This window comes from Xyrauchen texanus, chromosome 21 (genome assembly GCF_025860055.1).
Source record: "Xyrauchen texanus isolate HMW12.3.18 chromosome 21, RBS_HiC_50CHRs, whole genome shotgun sequence".
Lineage (NCBI taxonomy): Eukaryota > Metazoa > Chordata > Actinopteri > Cypriniformes > Catostomidae > Xyrauchen > Xyrauchen texanus.
Genome location: NC_068296.1, coordinates 35,695,379 through 35,711,519, shown reverse-complemented (window position 1 = coordinate 35,711,519; position 16,141 = coordinate 35,695,379). Strand labels below are relative to the sequence as shown.

The 16,141-nt window shown below is 38.7% G+C and overlaps 1 protein-coding gene across 1 annotated transcript in view; it reads left to right on the top strand.

Annotated features, from left to right (window-relative positions):
* The first annotated feature begins 1,254 nt into the window (after positions 1-1,254).
* LOC127661516 (transmembrane protein 255B) overlaps positions 1,255-16,141 on the top strand; it is a 63,343-nt gene continuing 48,456 nt past the window's right edge. Inside the window, exons 1-3 of the mRNA XM_052152254.1 lie at positions 1,255-1,375; positions 2,476-2,618; positions 15,537-15,599. Coding sequence (XP_052008214.1) covers positions 1,315-1,375; positions 2,476-2,618; positions 15,537-15,599 — 267 coding nt within the window. The 5' untranslated portion in view covers positions 1,255-1,314. The remainder of the gene's footprint in view (positions 1,376-2,475; positions 2,619-15,536; positions 15,600-16,141) is intronic.

Genomic DNA, 16,141 nt, shown 5'->3' with positions numbered 1-16,141 from the left:
GTCAAGCTGGTCTCAGCTTCCTCCTTGCCCATCTTGTCAACTTGTTACAGCTTAAATATGCAATATAACAATTACATGAAGTCAATTTCAGAAGTCATCCATATTTAACATGTCACAGTAACTTCACCGGACAATGTAGATACATCACGATCGGTTAACACGCGAGTAATGTTCGATGAAGACAAGCATTATAACCTTCAACAACCCTACCAGAAAACATATCCAAGCATTATAGCAGGTAAACAACTTCGCCAGAATGCAGCGATGCCGTCCTGAACAGTGTGACTGAACTGAACAGCGTAGTTAGTTTCTCCAGCCGGAGCACTTGACCGCCGGTACTTCTTTGCTGTGTTTACGGACATGTCTCATCCCCATTATTAATTGAAAAAAGCTAAAACTAATTTACAATGAGGCACTTACAATGGAAGTGAGTGGGGTCAATATTCGGAGGGCAGAAATGTGAAACTAAAGGCAGAAATGTGAATCTTAGAATGTTATCTAAAATTGGATGTAACTTTACACAGAAAAGGATTAGTAAGTAATATTATCACACAGAAATCATGTTAACATGCATATTGTTTACGTCTTGTTGCTATATTTTTGAGTAGGCTATTTTAACGTTTACAGATTGTCCCCATTGACTTTCAATATAAGTGCCTCACTGCAGAGTTTTGCCTTTTTTAAAAAAAAAGATAAATAAATACAAATAAAAAAGGGAGGGACATATATTTCGGCTTGTCCTCCCTTTTATATATATATATATATATATATATATATATATATTATTATTATTTAATAAATAATTATATATATAAAAAAAAAAAAATATATATATATATATATATATATATATATATATATATATATATATATATATATATATTGACTTTGGCTCTATGCCACAAATGCTGTCGATTGGGCTCAACTTGAATTTATTCTGGAATATTCCTTTAAGGGGGCTCTTTAACCCTGGTCTCCCCTTATCATATTTAATAGGCTATATATTATGGTGTAACGTAGGCCTAATTATTTAAAACAGCCTTTATATGTTATTTGATTGTGTTACACGTTCTGTAAACGTTTCATGAAAACATCAGAGGGTTTTGTACCCATTTCTACAAATAATGTTACACTGCCAGGTTAGACCTGTTTTCGGCTGAACTTGTCCAAGCTCTGATTTTACGCCGTGAGCTCCCCGGAGAGCGCGAGCAGGAGTATTAAAGCGAGCTGTGGCGGTAGCGCGCTCAGTCCGCACGCGAGCAGGATTGTGTAGATATAATCATTAACGGGGCGTGAAGTGTGCAGAGCAGAGACATGTCAAACACACATGAGACAACCAACCGGAACCACGCCGCTCCACCACTCAGCGTTGCAGGTAAGTGTGTGGGAAAACTTGAACATTTGAAATGGGATTGCAAAGTAATTTATAATATATAACCTGCATTAAAGTTTAAAGGCAGGAGTAAAGACAAATATCTATCAAAAAAAGTTTGACTTTCTGTAAAGCTGCATTGGGGCTTTAAGACATGTTGATTATCTGTAAATGCTGCTGTGAAACGAGTAATGTGAAAAGCGCTATAACAATAAACATCGACTAATTTAATTCATTTAATATAGGGCTACGAAATCAAATCATTTATGGAAACTATTATTCATTTATTATTATTAATATTCTTACTTTTGGTCACTTACTACGATTGTTTGGTATTTATAAACAATTTATTGTCAGGTGTTTGCCTTATCTAACTTATTCTTACACTACCTGAAACTACACTGTAAAAAGTGTCTATGCAGTTGTTATCTTAAAGATTTATTTCTTGATCCATCCCTTTAAAAAATACCTTTGTGTAACATAATGAAGTCCGCAGGATTCAGTCTTAATCATGTAAGAAGAAATAATGTTTTTGACTAGAATAAAACCAGTTTAGAAATGATATACCAATTTTTCATTAATTGACAAAACTTTTATTTCAGTGTAGTTTAATGAAGTGTTTGTCATGATAGTTTCAGCTGATATACATAGATTATGAATCAAATAAAATTATTTTTAATCAGGTATTGTTCTTAAAATATTTTATACAAATATTATGTTTAAATGTATACAAATTGTGTGTGTGTGTATTTCCAGTTATTTATAAGATGAGTGTTTGAATTGAAATTGTTGAGCTGAGTGAAAGCACCGAGAAGAGTGCAAATGATGCATATATGTATTTCAGAAACATACATTTCTTAATAATACTCAATAGATCAAACACTCAATATAAACAGACGCCAACACTGCACAGTCGACTTGTTCTCTCTCTCCCTTTGGCAAGGGCTCTCGCCACCATCAATGTAATGAGAAACAGCCGTTCGAAATGATGCCAACCTGCTTGACGATCCACACCACTCCCTCTCTCCTGTAAACAGACACACAACCACGCACCCATCCCCACAATGAGGTTATCATTTTTTTTCTCTGTCTTTTTCTGCCAGATGGAGTGAGGATGAGGAGGAGAAAAGCTCAATGGCTGGTTTTAGGCATGTTAAGTTTGTCTTTGCTCATTGTTGTGTTGGGCATCTACACCAGCACACGTACTGAGAGTGTCAGCATCACAGGATACACTTCAGGGATTGTCGTAAGTGTTTCAGTCATCGATCTGAGTTCTTTTTTATTTGTATTATTGTAGATGCAGTAGAAGAAATAATATTCTCAGCACATGTTGTTTCAGTGGTCAAGACTGCTGAGATCTGTGTTTATTTTACGGTATATGGTGTTGTAAGGTTCATAGCTTTATTTTTGTAGACTGTAGATTGTTTTTACAATGTGACAAGTTTCCAGCAAGTTATTTGTCTGTCCACACTATAAGTGACAATGATGTGACATGGTGAAATAACATCTAGTCAGAAAATAGTTGACAACAGTCCCATCCACCTTTTCAGCCGTGTTCGTTCCGGAAGATTTTTCCATAGAAATTTCATATAATCCTTAAAAAAAAAAAAAAAAGAGTTGTAATTCATTAAACAAACCAACCAGCTCTGAGGTGAATCACAACATTACAAAATTTAATTTGAAGCAAGAAATGTGAAAATCAGACAAAAAGAAAAATATAAGACTGTGTATTTAACGTCTTTCATGAGGGAATCAACTGCAAACCTATGAAGCATTACAAATGATTAATCACACTGAAAATGATGGAAATAAATAAAACCATTGATTTTAGATTGTTGATTATAAATACACAAGCGAAATATGCATCAGCCACAACATTAAAACCACCTGCCTAATATTGTGTAGGTCCCCCTTATGCCACCAAAACAGTGCCAACTCACATCACAGAATAGTATTTTGAGATTATATTCTTCTCACCACAATTGTACAGAGTGGTTATCCGAGTTACTGTAGACTTTGTCTAAGCAAATTGTAGAGACTGTTGTGTGTGAAAATCCCAGGAGATCAGCAGTTACAGAAATACTCAAACCAGCCGTCTGACACCAACAATCATCCATGTGATTATCTAATCAGCCAATCATGTGGCAGAAGTGTAGTGCATAAAATCATGCAGCTACGGGTCAGGAGCTTCAGTTAATGTTCACATCAACCATCATAATGGGGGAAAAATGTGATGTCACTAATTTGGACCGTGGCATGATTGTTGGGGCCAGACGGGCTGGTTTGAGTATTTCTGTAACTGTTGATCTCCTGGGATTTTCACACACAACAGTCTCTAGAATTTACTATAAATAAACATGCAGTGACTGGTTTGAACTGACAAAGTCTACAGTAACTCAGATAACCACTCTGCTACATTCACACATCATCATATAAACTTGGCTAGATAAAATAAATCTTCCTAATGTTACATTTGACTGTCACTCAGTTTTAAAGGTGCGCATCACGAGCACATCAGAAGTCCAGCACGAGCGCAACATACAGTCATGTCCGGGCGAGCCTGAACCTTTATTCCGCTGTCTGGAATTACTTGGCTATGTAAAAGACCCACAAAGCACCATAAATGTCGATGGCTACCCAGTCTGTAAAGTTTGCTGCAAAAATTATCGGTTCAGGCGGGAAACACTTCAAACCTTAAGCACAATCTCCGTGAGCACCATCCCTCGGAATTTGTGGAGATGAATGTAAGTGGAAATACAGTACACGGGATAATAAATTATAGCCCGTTTAATAAAACACAAGATTTAATGTAGTTTTACATGATTTGTAATGACTAGTTTACGGTGGCCGACAGAGCTCAACGTGCTGCAACCTAAAGAAGACGCATGCAAATAGAAAAAAACGCATGCAAATAAAAAAAAACGCATGCAAATAAAAAAACACCCGCAAATTAAGAAAACATCTTCATCGGTTTCACAACACACGTGTGCTCCAAATACTCACAACACAACCAAATACAGAAACGCGCTGCAAAAGCTCACAACACAACCAAATACAGAAACGCGTTGCAAAAGCTCACAACACAACCAAATACAGAAACGCGCTGCAAAACTTCACAACACAACCAAATATAGAAACGCGCTGCAAGTAATACAGACCACAACGGAAATGTTTCCGGGGGAACCAAATAAGTGACGAACCCGGCTCAAAGATTTTTGTTTTGTCACAATTTAGTCATATCTGATCGTTTTGCACCCTGTCTCTGGCCCTCTGTCTGAAACGCTTGGTTTTGGCCTTAGCACCTGGAAAGAATGTGTCCATGATGCATTCTCCTCTTCAGAGTTGTAACTTGACTCTGCATCTTTTAAAAGTGACCTGAGATATGTATCAAGCAGTCAAAGACGTCTGTCTGTGAAAGTTTATGTAGAAAAACATTTCAATTGCACATGAAGGTGTCCTGTGTTAGACCATTTAGGATGAATCTACCGTGACAGCCCCATCTCTCTTCACTTCAATTGTGTACTGACTGAGCACCAGTGGGCGGGACCAAGGGTGCAATGATGGAAAATAGGCATTGCATATGCAGATAAATTTTGTCCTTGTGATGTCAGAAGTTCCACAACTTCCAAACAAGCCATTTTTGCAGCTTGGTTTAAATAAATGCATTTTCTATTGAGGAAGTTTTCAGTTCTTAAAATTACAGTATGTTTTTATAGTACAATGATATGTCAAAAGATCAAGGAAAATGTGATTCCTCATGTCATGACCCCTTTGAAGGTGCACTCCGTAATTTGTGCCAAAAGCATGAGCACTTACATGAGATGAAGACTCCAATCATATCAGTGACCTTATAAAAGCTATTTTATTCTATGTGGAGATGGTTCCTTCATGGAGGCTGCCATGTTTGGATCACATGACCAGCTGGATACTACTCACTGAATGTTAGTAACACTCTGTTATTGGACACTTTCACTTGCGGATGAAATTAATCAAAAATGGACTGTGAATAGTTAATTTCTGCAATGGCAGCGGTAACTGAAAACTATTGCATTTGAATGATAATGCATCCACACCACAAGGTGTCAGTGTAAGTCAAAGGTGACATAAACAAAAGAAATACTGAGTTCACCTTAATACAAATATTCATATATATACAAATATAAATTCCACTTTTAAACAACATTTTTAAACAGTGATTTAAACTTTGAACGATGGTTTCAATAGAAGCACCAATGGTGAACAACATTGGAGCTCATGACATATCTGGCTTAAACGGTTTATATTTTGGACCAATTAGATTTCACTGTGGGCAGAGTTACCACAGAAATAAAAACAAAGCTACTGACCAAATGTAAGAAACCAAGCTATGGACATGTCATGTCGCACTTCACCGCTGATTAAGAAAAAACTCAAATTAACATGGAAGAGATAACTTTTATCGCTTTTCACTTTATCGCTTCTTCTGGTTAGGATACAATGTTACAGCGTGTTCTAACCTGGTATGATGTGGCAATTTTCCAGCAACAAGTAATTTGTCTGTACACTTCGAATGCAAAATTGCTGTGCAATATCAGACAATCACATTCATAACATATTTGACATTTGGTTATCGTAACTCCCCCGTAACCAAAGCCAAATCCACTACTCTGACTCCACTCAAACTCATAGAAGTGGCCAAAGTAGATACAGACACCTCCAACCAAACACATTTCCAAGAATAATTTAAATGAAATATCCACAGACCCTTAGAGAATACCAGCTTTATCAGAAACCGTTTTGGCTCTCCCCAGCCAGTCCAAAAATCTCCATTAAATGACATATATATATATATATATATATATATATATATATATATATATATATATATATGTATATGTCTAGCTTGTTCAATGATATAATTTCATAGACATCACTGTCTCTTAAAATTCCACCATTAGACTGGGCTATGGATATCAAAATAACAATACCGTAATTGCAGTCATTTCCAAGGAAATTCTGTTTTTGCAGTGCATGCCATAATTCAAACCAATTGCATTGTCCTTCATTGGTTTAACCTCTTAACATCCAGCCTGTTTTTGGGCATGAGCATGAAAACGACAAACCCAAAATAAAACTCTTCCCGTTCTTGAACCCTTTAGTCTACAAACACAAACTTGGGCTCATTTGAAAGTAGACACGTATACATTTGTTGTTCAAGAGTAAAAATGTATCATTAGACTAGTTTCCTACTTTTTGCGCAATTTTTTTATCGACAAGGTGAAAATGCTTGTCGATGACAGGTGCATGAGAGATATTTGTGTTGACACTCCTGGAGTGTCATGTTTGCAGCATCGGATCTATATGTCATTAAGATCAATCCATAATCACGTACAGTATACTTTGTCGTCATGATTAAAACTGGCTAACGATTGGAGTAAATTCTGTAACGTGACACTTTTTTTTGTGTTAATGCCAATTGTCTCGACAAAAATAAAACTCCAAACCAGTTTTTCGACATAGAGTTTATGCGCTAGAGAGTTAAAGTTATATGGTAAATGTGTGGTAAATGGTCTGCACTTATATAGCGCTTTTTTCTAACCTCAGAGGTTACCAAAGCGCTTTACACTGTGTCCCAATCACCCATTCACACACACATTCATACACCAATGGCGGCAGAGCTGCCATGCAAGGCGCTAACCTACCATTGGGAGCAACTTGGGGTTCAGTGTCTTGCCCAAGGGCACTTCGGCATGTGGAGTCGTGTGGGCCGGGATTCGAACCACCAACCCTGCGATTAGCAGCCGACCCGCTCTACCACCTGAGCCACAGCCGCCCCCTATATAGAGTTAAACGGAAAAATATTATGTCTACACTTGTGAAATGTTTTCGATAATTTGCATTTCCGTCAGCTTTCTTTTTCCTCAAAAAATAATTCGATGGAAACGTAGATATTTAAGTACCAAAAAATTTGTGCTATTCAAATATTTTGAATTGTGACCGCAAATATTATTTATAAAATACTTTTTTTTAAATATGCAAGACCATATGCAGTGCACCACATCTGATACAAAGCCACATGTCTGATGAAGGTCTGACACAATTTTGAAGCTGATATGACTAAAAACCTTTAATCCATAATGATTTATGTAAGTGTACTTCCAAAATAAATGTCACTTGGAGGTGCCAATAGACCACTTGTTGTAACTCCATAAACCTATTATCAGAGTGGTCCAAAACACACAATTTGTTTATATTTCAATGTAAAAAATACCACACAAACTAAAATGAATACATGAAGATATCACTTTTTTTTATTATTATTTGGGAATATTTTATAATGCATTCCATATATATATATATTTATGCATTTTATAAACAATGTGAAAAGAACATTGCAATAAAGGTGCTTCTGTTCATTTTTCCACATACAAATGCAATTGGCTTAGTCATTTTTCAGAGCTTTTGCTCTGCCATTCACCCAGAGTCTTTAGCCACTGCCTCAAACTGAGTGGCGCCACCCTCCTCGGCTTCAATCACCATCACTGAGGCTCTGGATGAACCACTGCTCCCGACTTCAGTTTCACTCAAACCCCCTGTTCAACTGCACATCCAGGGGGCTCAGGCATGTAATTCAAGCCGAGGAGACCAGTCGGGAGCGTTTGTTCACCCAGGGTCTTTAGCCACTGCCTCAAGCCGTGGGGCGCCACCCTCCTCGGCTTCAGTGATAATTCATCGTCTCTACTCTGAGCAACCTCCTCCAGAACGTCCTGTAATGTGTAAATCTTCCTTGATTGTGCAGCCATCATAAAATGCAAAAAAGGATCAGAACACTGATCCGAAAGCCGAGTTCTTTGTTGACAGTATGGCAGTAACACGCAGTAACTCCACAACTGTGCTTTAAAGCACAAAACCCACACAAACACAGTCCATGGGTTTCCACTCCGAACCTTCGTGAATCGGCATCAGGGATATATACAACCCTCATATCGTTGTTTTGGTCTGTTCATTAGCTACACAACCCATCAGTCAAAATTTACCTAGCTTTTCATTGGCCAGCTTTATCCAGAGACAAATATGGACGATGCAAATCTTTACATCACTCGTGTTGACTGACTTGTTTGGCTATTTTGAGCGACTACCCAATCACAACTGCACAGAAAATCTTGATGGAGGGCTCATTTTGTTCGTAAGACCCTCCCAAATATCATGTTTGGGTATTTTGCTACTGAAACACTACACTGTCAAGATTTTGAATACTGTCGGGTATTGTGGCGTATCAACTCATCCGAACCCCCCAGCTCTGGTCCTGGGCGTGCGAGGATGCCAGTGTGTGCACACATGGTGATTTGAAGCCGGCTCCCAGAGAAGAGGTGTATTCTGTGTTTTAAAGACAGCAGTTGATGAAGCATTATTTACATCAGGTGTGCTTCATTCACCGCTGTCAGAACGAGGCTTATTAATTATGCACCTCTTCTCACTCTCCTGCCCAACTCCCGTCATGAGCCTGGCTGAAAGGCGGCCCTAAGAGGTGGGGTGACGATGACGAGCCGGAGGGGTGGATCATTCTGCCACAGCATTAAACATAAATTTTAAAACTCAAGTGGGTCAATTTTGGCCCACTCGTCATTAAGAGGCTAAGTACTTTTCTTGGTCTTTGACATATAGTTATATAGGCCAACACACTGAAGTCACTTTATGAACAAAACCTACTTGGTGAACCCTAGGGGTGTAACAATCCATCGATCTGGATCAATGCATCGATCTAATGACCAACGATCCAATGTTACCAAATAATGTAAATATCAATCTAGAATTTTGTTTAAGATGTCAGCCACATCCGTACCCATTTCCGTCAGACAATGAAGCAACCAGTTACATTAATTTGACTTTATGATCACTAAATATTATTTTCATGTGGGACACGGATGTGTATGACTTTCTTCTGCTGAACACAAATTAAAATTTTTAGAAGAATATTTCAGCTCTTTTGGTCCATATAGTGCAAGTGAATGGGTGCCAACATTTTCATGCTCCAAAAATCACATAAATAATCATAAAAGTAATCCATATGACTCCAGTGGTTAAATAAATGTCTTCAGAAGTGATATGATAGGTGTGGGTGAGAAACAGATAAATATTTTAGTCAAATTTTACTATAAATTATCCTCCCTGCTCAGTCAACTTCCACTTTAACTTTCACATTCAAATTCTTCTTCTTGTGTTTTTGGTGATTAAAATTATTTTTGCATACTTTTGAATTTCTAGCAAAAATTGTCTAAAATATTGATCTGTTTCTCACGTCACTTCTTAAGTTATAGATTTAACCACTATACTATTAAAACAGTGAGTATTTTAATGTTTACTGATTGGCCCTATTCACTTCCATTGTAAGTGCTTCACTGTAACCTAGATTTTTGCTTTTTTAAAGAAAAGGAGGGAAAAGTCAAAAGTAAGTTTTGTAGTAATCAACATTATGCCACAAATGCTGTCGATTTAGCTTAACTTGCATTGAACCTAGAATATTCCTTTAATATTTAAAGTTGTTTGACTTCATCTTGGCTGACCAGATGTTATAACTAAAGGGCTTCTTGTTTACAGAATGTCAAATATTATCAATGAATTCACTAGTAGGAAAAAGAAGATAATAATATTAGTCTGATGGAGAAAAGTAAACCGGTTTATGAAATCAAAACATTTCCATCTGTGAACTTAGCTGATCTTTCAAACTTTTCATGCATCCTGCAGATACCCTGCTGGAGATCTCTGAAGGTCCAGTTTTGGCCACTGGGGAGCAGTTTGAAAATTCAGAGAGCAGAGACCAATTTTCCAGATTTCCCATGAGATTAGTCTAGCCTATTTTCAGAATAGTATCTCTGCTAAAAAAAAAACCTGCATATTAGTCAGGTTCACTATATATTTTTGTGGGAATTTTTTGGGGATTTGCTAAACTGTACATTTTTGGAAAGGTTATTGTATAAGGAGTCAGAAAAACAATGTTTGCATTTGCCCAGATGTCTATGTGGCAGCCATATTGAATTTTTAAAAAATGGCCGCCGTAAAACTTTAATTTGTAATATCTCGGCTTCTGAATAAGCTGGAATGTTGATTTTAACTGATAAACCCACATTTTCAGGGTCAGGGAATCCAATGGTGCTAGTTAAAAAGCTACAAGACATTACCACATTAACCCAAAGATGCATAAGTGGGTCAAAAATGACCCGGTGTGGTTGTTTTCTTGCAATATCATTGTAATGAAAAGTTGTTTGCATTTAATATTCCATGTTCTTTAAAAACAATGTTTTTTTATCATCCCATTGAAATACATCCACAATATGGGTAAAAAAACGACACATCACAAGCAGTTGATCAGATAACTCGGAGTTCCTTTTTTTTATTGAAGAGTTTAAAATTAGCAAATGTAAAACGTGGATGTTCTGGAACTATCGACATGCACATTTAGACCACAGTATGATTAAGCAACCTTTTTAATTATGCAGTTTCTATACATCATCATAATCATCATCGCTTTCATACATCACGGCTTGGGAATCGTCATCGTTCTGGCACTGGCTGCTGCACTGACACATGTCAGTACAAGCTAAGTCCTTAGCTCTGCAGGAGCACCTCCCAGAAGAGCAGTCAGATTTACACTTGCATTGAACCAACTCAAGGATGGCCTTTGGGGCTGGGAGGACATCTGTGGTCACTGGTTTGAGCATGCCATCCGAGTGTTTGAAGTATCCGCTTTGCAGAGGATCCAGTGGTGGATCCTGCAGAGCAATGGCTGCCTGTGCCCATACTCTTGTTTGGACATGGACTCTCAAGATGTGCTGCTTCAGAGTTCCAAGTGTTGGAGGGAGCTTGTCACTTTCTGCCCTATGTTTGCAGAAGAGATGCCATCGCAGTTGAGGGATTGCCTTGATGTTGATCCCCGTGGGTGAGTAAGCTGCACATATAAAGGATTCCAGGGCTGACAGCATTCCTTCTGTCACATCTGCTTCATCCAAAAGCATCTGCAGAGCTTTGACAATATCTTCATCTGCTTTAAGGTAGACCTGCAGCCAGGTTGCCTTGCCTATGTGGGAGAAACTTCCTGTGTTGTCAGCCCCAGTGAATGCATGGAAGGCTGGCAAAGCCTTTGCTCTTTCTTTACCTAGAGCTCGCCACAGTGGTTCAATCTGCACAACACCAGAGGCCATAGAAATGGATGTGTTCTTCAACATGAGATCATAGTTTGCTGTGACTAGCACTAAAACATCTGTGTCTGGTGAGAAAAACACCAACTGTGCATCATGTGGGTTTCTCTGTGAAGCCAGCACAGCCTGGTGGATCAGCAATGTGTCTGCTTCTTCGTGGTTGTTTTCTTCAAAGACAAGGTCTTTGTTGCTCCTAGTGAGCCCAGAAGCAGATGTGATGATCAGCTTGGAGGATCTCTTGTTGTACTCCAGAGTTTTGGCAGCAAGATATTCAGTCAGATCACTCTTAGTCTTGTCATGGGAGAGGAACCTGCTCATTGGGTTGTGTTTGATGCTGGTGTCATCTCTGACTTGGTACTGAATAGAAGCTTTTCCTTGTCTTCGTTTATCTCTAGTTGCACTCTTGAGAGAATCTGCCCTATATGTGTCAAACACGAGGATGATTTCATCATAATCTCGTGTTAGTTGCATCAGTCTGTCATTGAAGCAGCCACTCAAATCATTGACTGTCAATACAGTCGCTGGTTTTTGCTCAGCTTCTGCACAAGCACCATACCGCCCACCAGTGCTATCTTCCGACTTGGCTGATCAGTAGATGTGAGGTCTGTGAGTCCTGTATGCATTACATCTTGGTGAGTAGAACTTCCAACTTGAGGCGGCTGATGGTCTTCATGGGGCATGTCTTCTTTGTCAGCTTCTCAAGTAGATGGATTAACTTGGACTTGTCATGGCATGGCAGAATTGTTCCATCAGGAGCGAACAGTGCCCTTGGTGTCAGAGTGAATTCATAGTTTCCTATGGCCTCTTTCTGGTTGATGTCTCGATTTGACCTAGCAAGTACCATCAGCCTTGCAAACAGGTCCTTGGTCTCCTTCAGATCCACAGTATTGTCTCTGAGTTTCACTGTAATCTTCTTGTTCCCAGACAGTAACATCTTGTTGTTCTCTTTCTTCACAGGTGCCCAGAGGCTGACATCTCCACTGATACGCTCTGACACATAGTCTTCATACAACTTCTGGCCAGTGACATCAGCATTCAAGATCTGTTGTACATACTCATCTGGGATGTAGGCTTGCGTGATCACATTGTGCAGGTTGTCACCTTCATTGGTAAAGGGGTTTCCATGGCTGAGTATGGCTGCCTTGATCTTGTCGATTGTATCATGTGCCCTCTTGACTGCACTTGGCCCAAGCTCATGATGCTCTGTGATTCTGTCAGCTTCCATGTCAAACTGACTCTTGAACTCTTTTGACAGACGAGAAAGTTCTGGTGTGACCATGAAAAATCTCTGTCTGGCATTGGCATTGTTGGAGATGCCAATGATCCCAGAGCTAATCTTCATTAGCTTGTTCAGGTGTTCGCATGCATGGTCTGCCCCAACAGACACAAAGGGAATGACACTCTTGGTGACTGATATATTGCCTGCTCGTAGTTCCTCCCATGTCTGAGGGTGATTGGTCCTCAAGTCATGCATGTCTGCGATGTATCTTGGCCAGAGTCGCTTGTACTTGATCCGGTCCATGGCAAAGAACAGCTTGCTCAGTGCTTCTCCAGCTTGTAGATGGAGTTCCAGGTCAGCATTCCGAGTTGCCGCTATAAAGGACAGGATTGTTTCCACACGATGCAAGTAATTCATCATGGCCTTGAACATTGCATTCTGGGATTTCTGTTCCTTCCATTTCTGGAATGCTGTGATGACCTCAGCAGTAGTCAATGCTTCCAGGAGGGTGCTGTTTGCTTGCTTCATGGATTCAGCCTTCATGTCTTTCCCTTCAGAGCAGGCAGCTTCTACTCCCTCTGTAGCCTTCAGGCACACATCTTTCAGTTGTGAGTTGTCCTTGAAGAACTCTTCCAGAGCCATTTCAGAGAGTGCTACATATGAGTAGATATGGGCATGGAGAGCTCGCTTATAGTGTGTGCATTTCAGGATTTGCCTTGTCGTGGCAGGACCATACACATCAGCTTCCACCCAGGCATCATCTATGCCAGAGTTCTCCATGGAGGCACCAAGAGCTCTGAGGGCTGCCATGACAACATGCAACTCACCCAGTCTGGGAACAACCATTTGTTTCAAGTCAGGTCTGGCATCTAGGAGCTTCACCACTTTCTCATAGAGGGCCATGTCAAAGGTAATGACCGTGGGGTGATCTTCCCCAACTGCCAACTTCCTCAGCTGATTTGTGTGACTTGTCACTCATGCTTGGACATAGAATATTATCAAGCTATCTAGTGTTGATATCTAACTACAAAGGGTAATTTGATGATATATGATAACACATGCTCTCAAAATAATAATTATGAATGTAGGCTACATACAGTAGCCTAATGTTAGCTAGCTAGTTAGCTAGTGTTAGCTAACTATAAAGTAGGCTAATTTGTAGGGGAAAATACTCTTTCAAACAATCGTCATTTATGACACTGACACGTACTATACAGTAATGTTAGCGACCTGTTAGCAGCAGTCATAAATGTATATGTTGTTGAAATATAACATTCTGAGGAAAAAATTAAGAAAAAAGGCTACCTACTATACATGTACCAGATGCTCTGTAAAACAATGTTCTTGAGGGATGACACAGCTGATATAATATGTTGTGTGTTCCACAACAACTATCCCTGTATATCAGAAGTCTGAGGAGCAAAAGTCATATATGACACACACTATACAGTAATATTATCTAGCTTAGTTAGCTGTAGTCATATGTGTATAACTATGTTGTTGAAATGTATAACATTTTCTGAAGTAAAATGAAGATAATAGTTACTATACATGTGTTAGATGCTCTGTAAAACAATGCTATTAAGGGATGACACTTCTGATATAGCAAGTCTGAGGAAGAGCCATTGGCTCGAAAAATCACTGCAAATAATATCTTTCAACAGGAACTTTGCTACTTTGTGTGTGGATCACTCTCAGCACGCATTCTAGTAGGTTTGCAATGTGCATGTCTTTGTAATCATTCCCACAATAAATATTAAATGTTTTAATGAGTGATATAAAAAATCTTTATTTTTTGAACAGCTGGAATATGAAATGATAACTTTTCATTAAAAAGATACTGCAAGAAAACAACCACACGGGGTAATTTTTTTTTACCTACTTATGCATCTATGGGTTAATGTGGTAACATCTTGTAGCTTTTTAACTAGCACCATTGGTTTCCTTGACCCTTACAGTGTGGGTTTAGCAGTAAAAATCAACATTCCAGTTTATTCAGAAGTCGAGATATTAAAATTTTAAATTTTATGGCGGCCATTTTTTAAACTTCAATATGGCTTTCATATAGACATCTGAGCAAATGCAAACATTGATTTTCTGACTCATACAATAACCTTTCCAAAAATGTATAGTTTAGCAAATCCCCAAAAAATTCCCACAAAGGTTAAAATCAGAATATAATGAACCTGACTATATGTTGTGTATTGAATGCTTTTGTTCCAACAAGGTTATTAGACTACCTTTACTACATTACCAGAAAGCCACACACTGTTGACCAGCTTCACCAGCTAAGTTTTGCTGTTGAACAACATGACTATGCTGGTCCATGAAGACCAACACTAGATCAACACCAGATTAACACAAAGGTTCCAGCATAAACCAGCCTTGGAAATTCAGATGGTCTATTCAGCAGGGATCCTACAAATTACAATTCCACATATATTATGTATATACAGTATGCAGATGATAGGATCTTCCAGTTAAGTATGAGCAGGATATGGTGGTTAATATAGGCTACTGGATATAGTCAGGATCAGGATATAGTTTCATGCTTCTAGGAATATTTGTGTGGTTCTGGTGTGCACTCATTCTTTCTTGTCTTTTTAGCTTGACAGAACCATAGTGAATGCCATACATCACTTGAAATAAACTGAAACCATAATCATGATTTCGAGTACTTGTAAAGTCATGCTTACAGTATCTTCACAAGAATATTTTGGCCCAGTGTCTCTTTCTACATTCATGTTTTTTTTTCTTTGTCTGTTTCCAGCTGGCGTTAGGATCATTCTTGGGTGTTCTTGGATTATTCCTGGAGGAAAACCGCAGACAGCTGGTAGATATTACCATGTAAAAATTTTAGTCTTCCATAATCAACTTGCTCAGCTGATATCTTGTCCCGTTGCCATGGTCCTTTCCAGTTGTTTCACAAAATACTGTATAATTCCCCTCACATCTCACACTTTAAATGAGTAAATGTGTGAAAAACAAACATTCAGAAAACACAATATCGGTTCCTATTACACTGAAGCTTATTCACACGAAGGAATATCACATGAGCAAGAGTGCTGTATATCAGCATGGCTGCTGTCTCATGCCACAGGTAATCACAGCCCTGCTGATTTAGGGCCATAGAGCATGGTTGCGAGTGTTATATTGCTTAAATACCTCTACGACAATTCAAGTCATTAAAAAATTAGGAAAAACTAAGGACTATCACAAAAAAACTCACTTGTCGCACTTGTCCATGAATCTACTTTCCTGATCTAAAGATTAGGATCTGCCATTGCTAATTACGTTAGAACTAGTTAGTTACATTAGAACTAGTAATGATGGGTTGGGCTGTTTCTAACAAGTTATTGGAGAAACAAGTGTGTG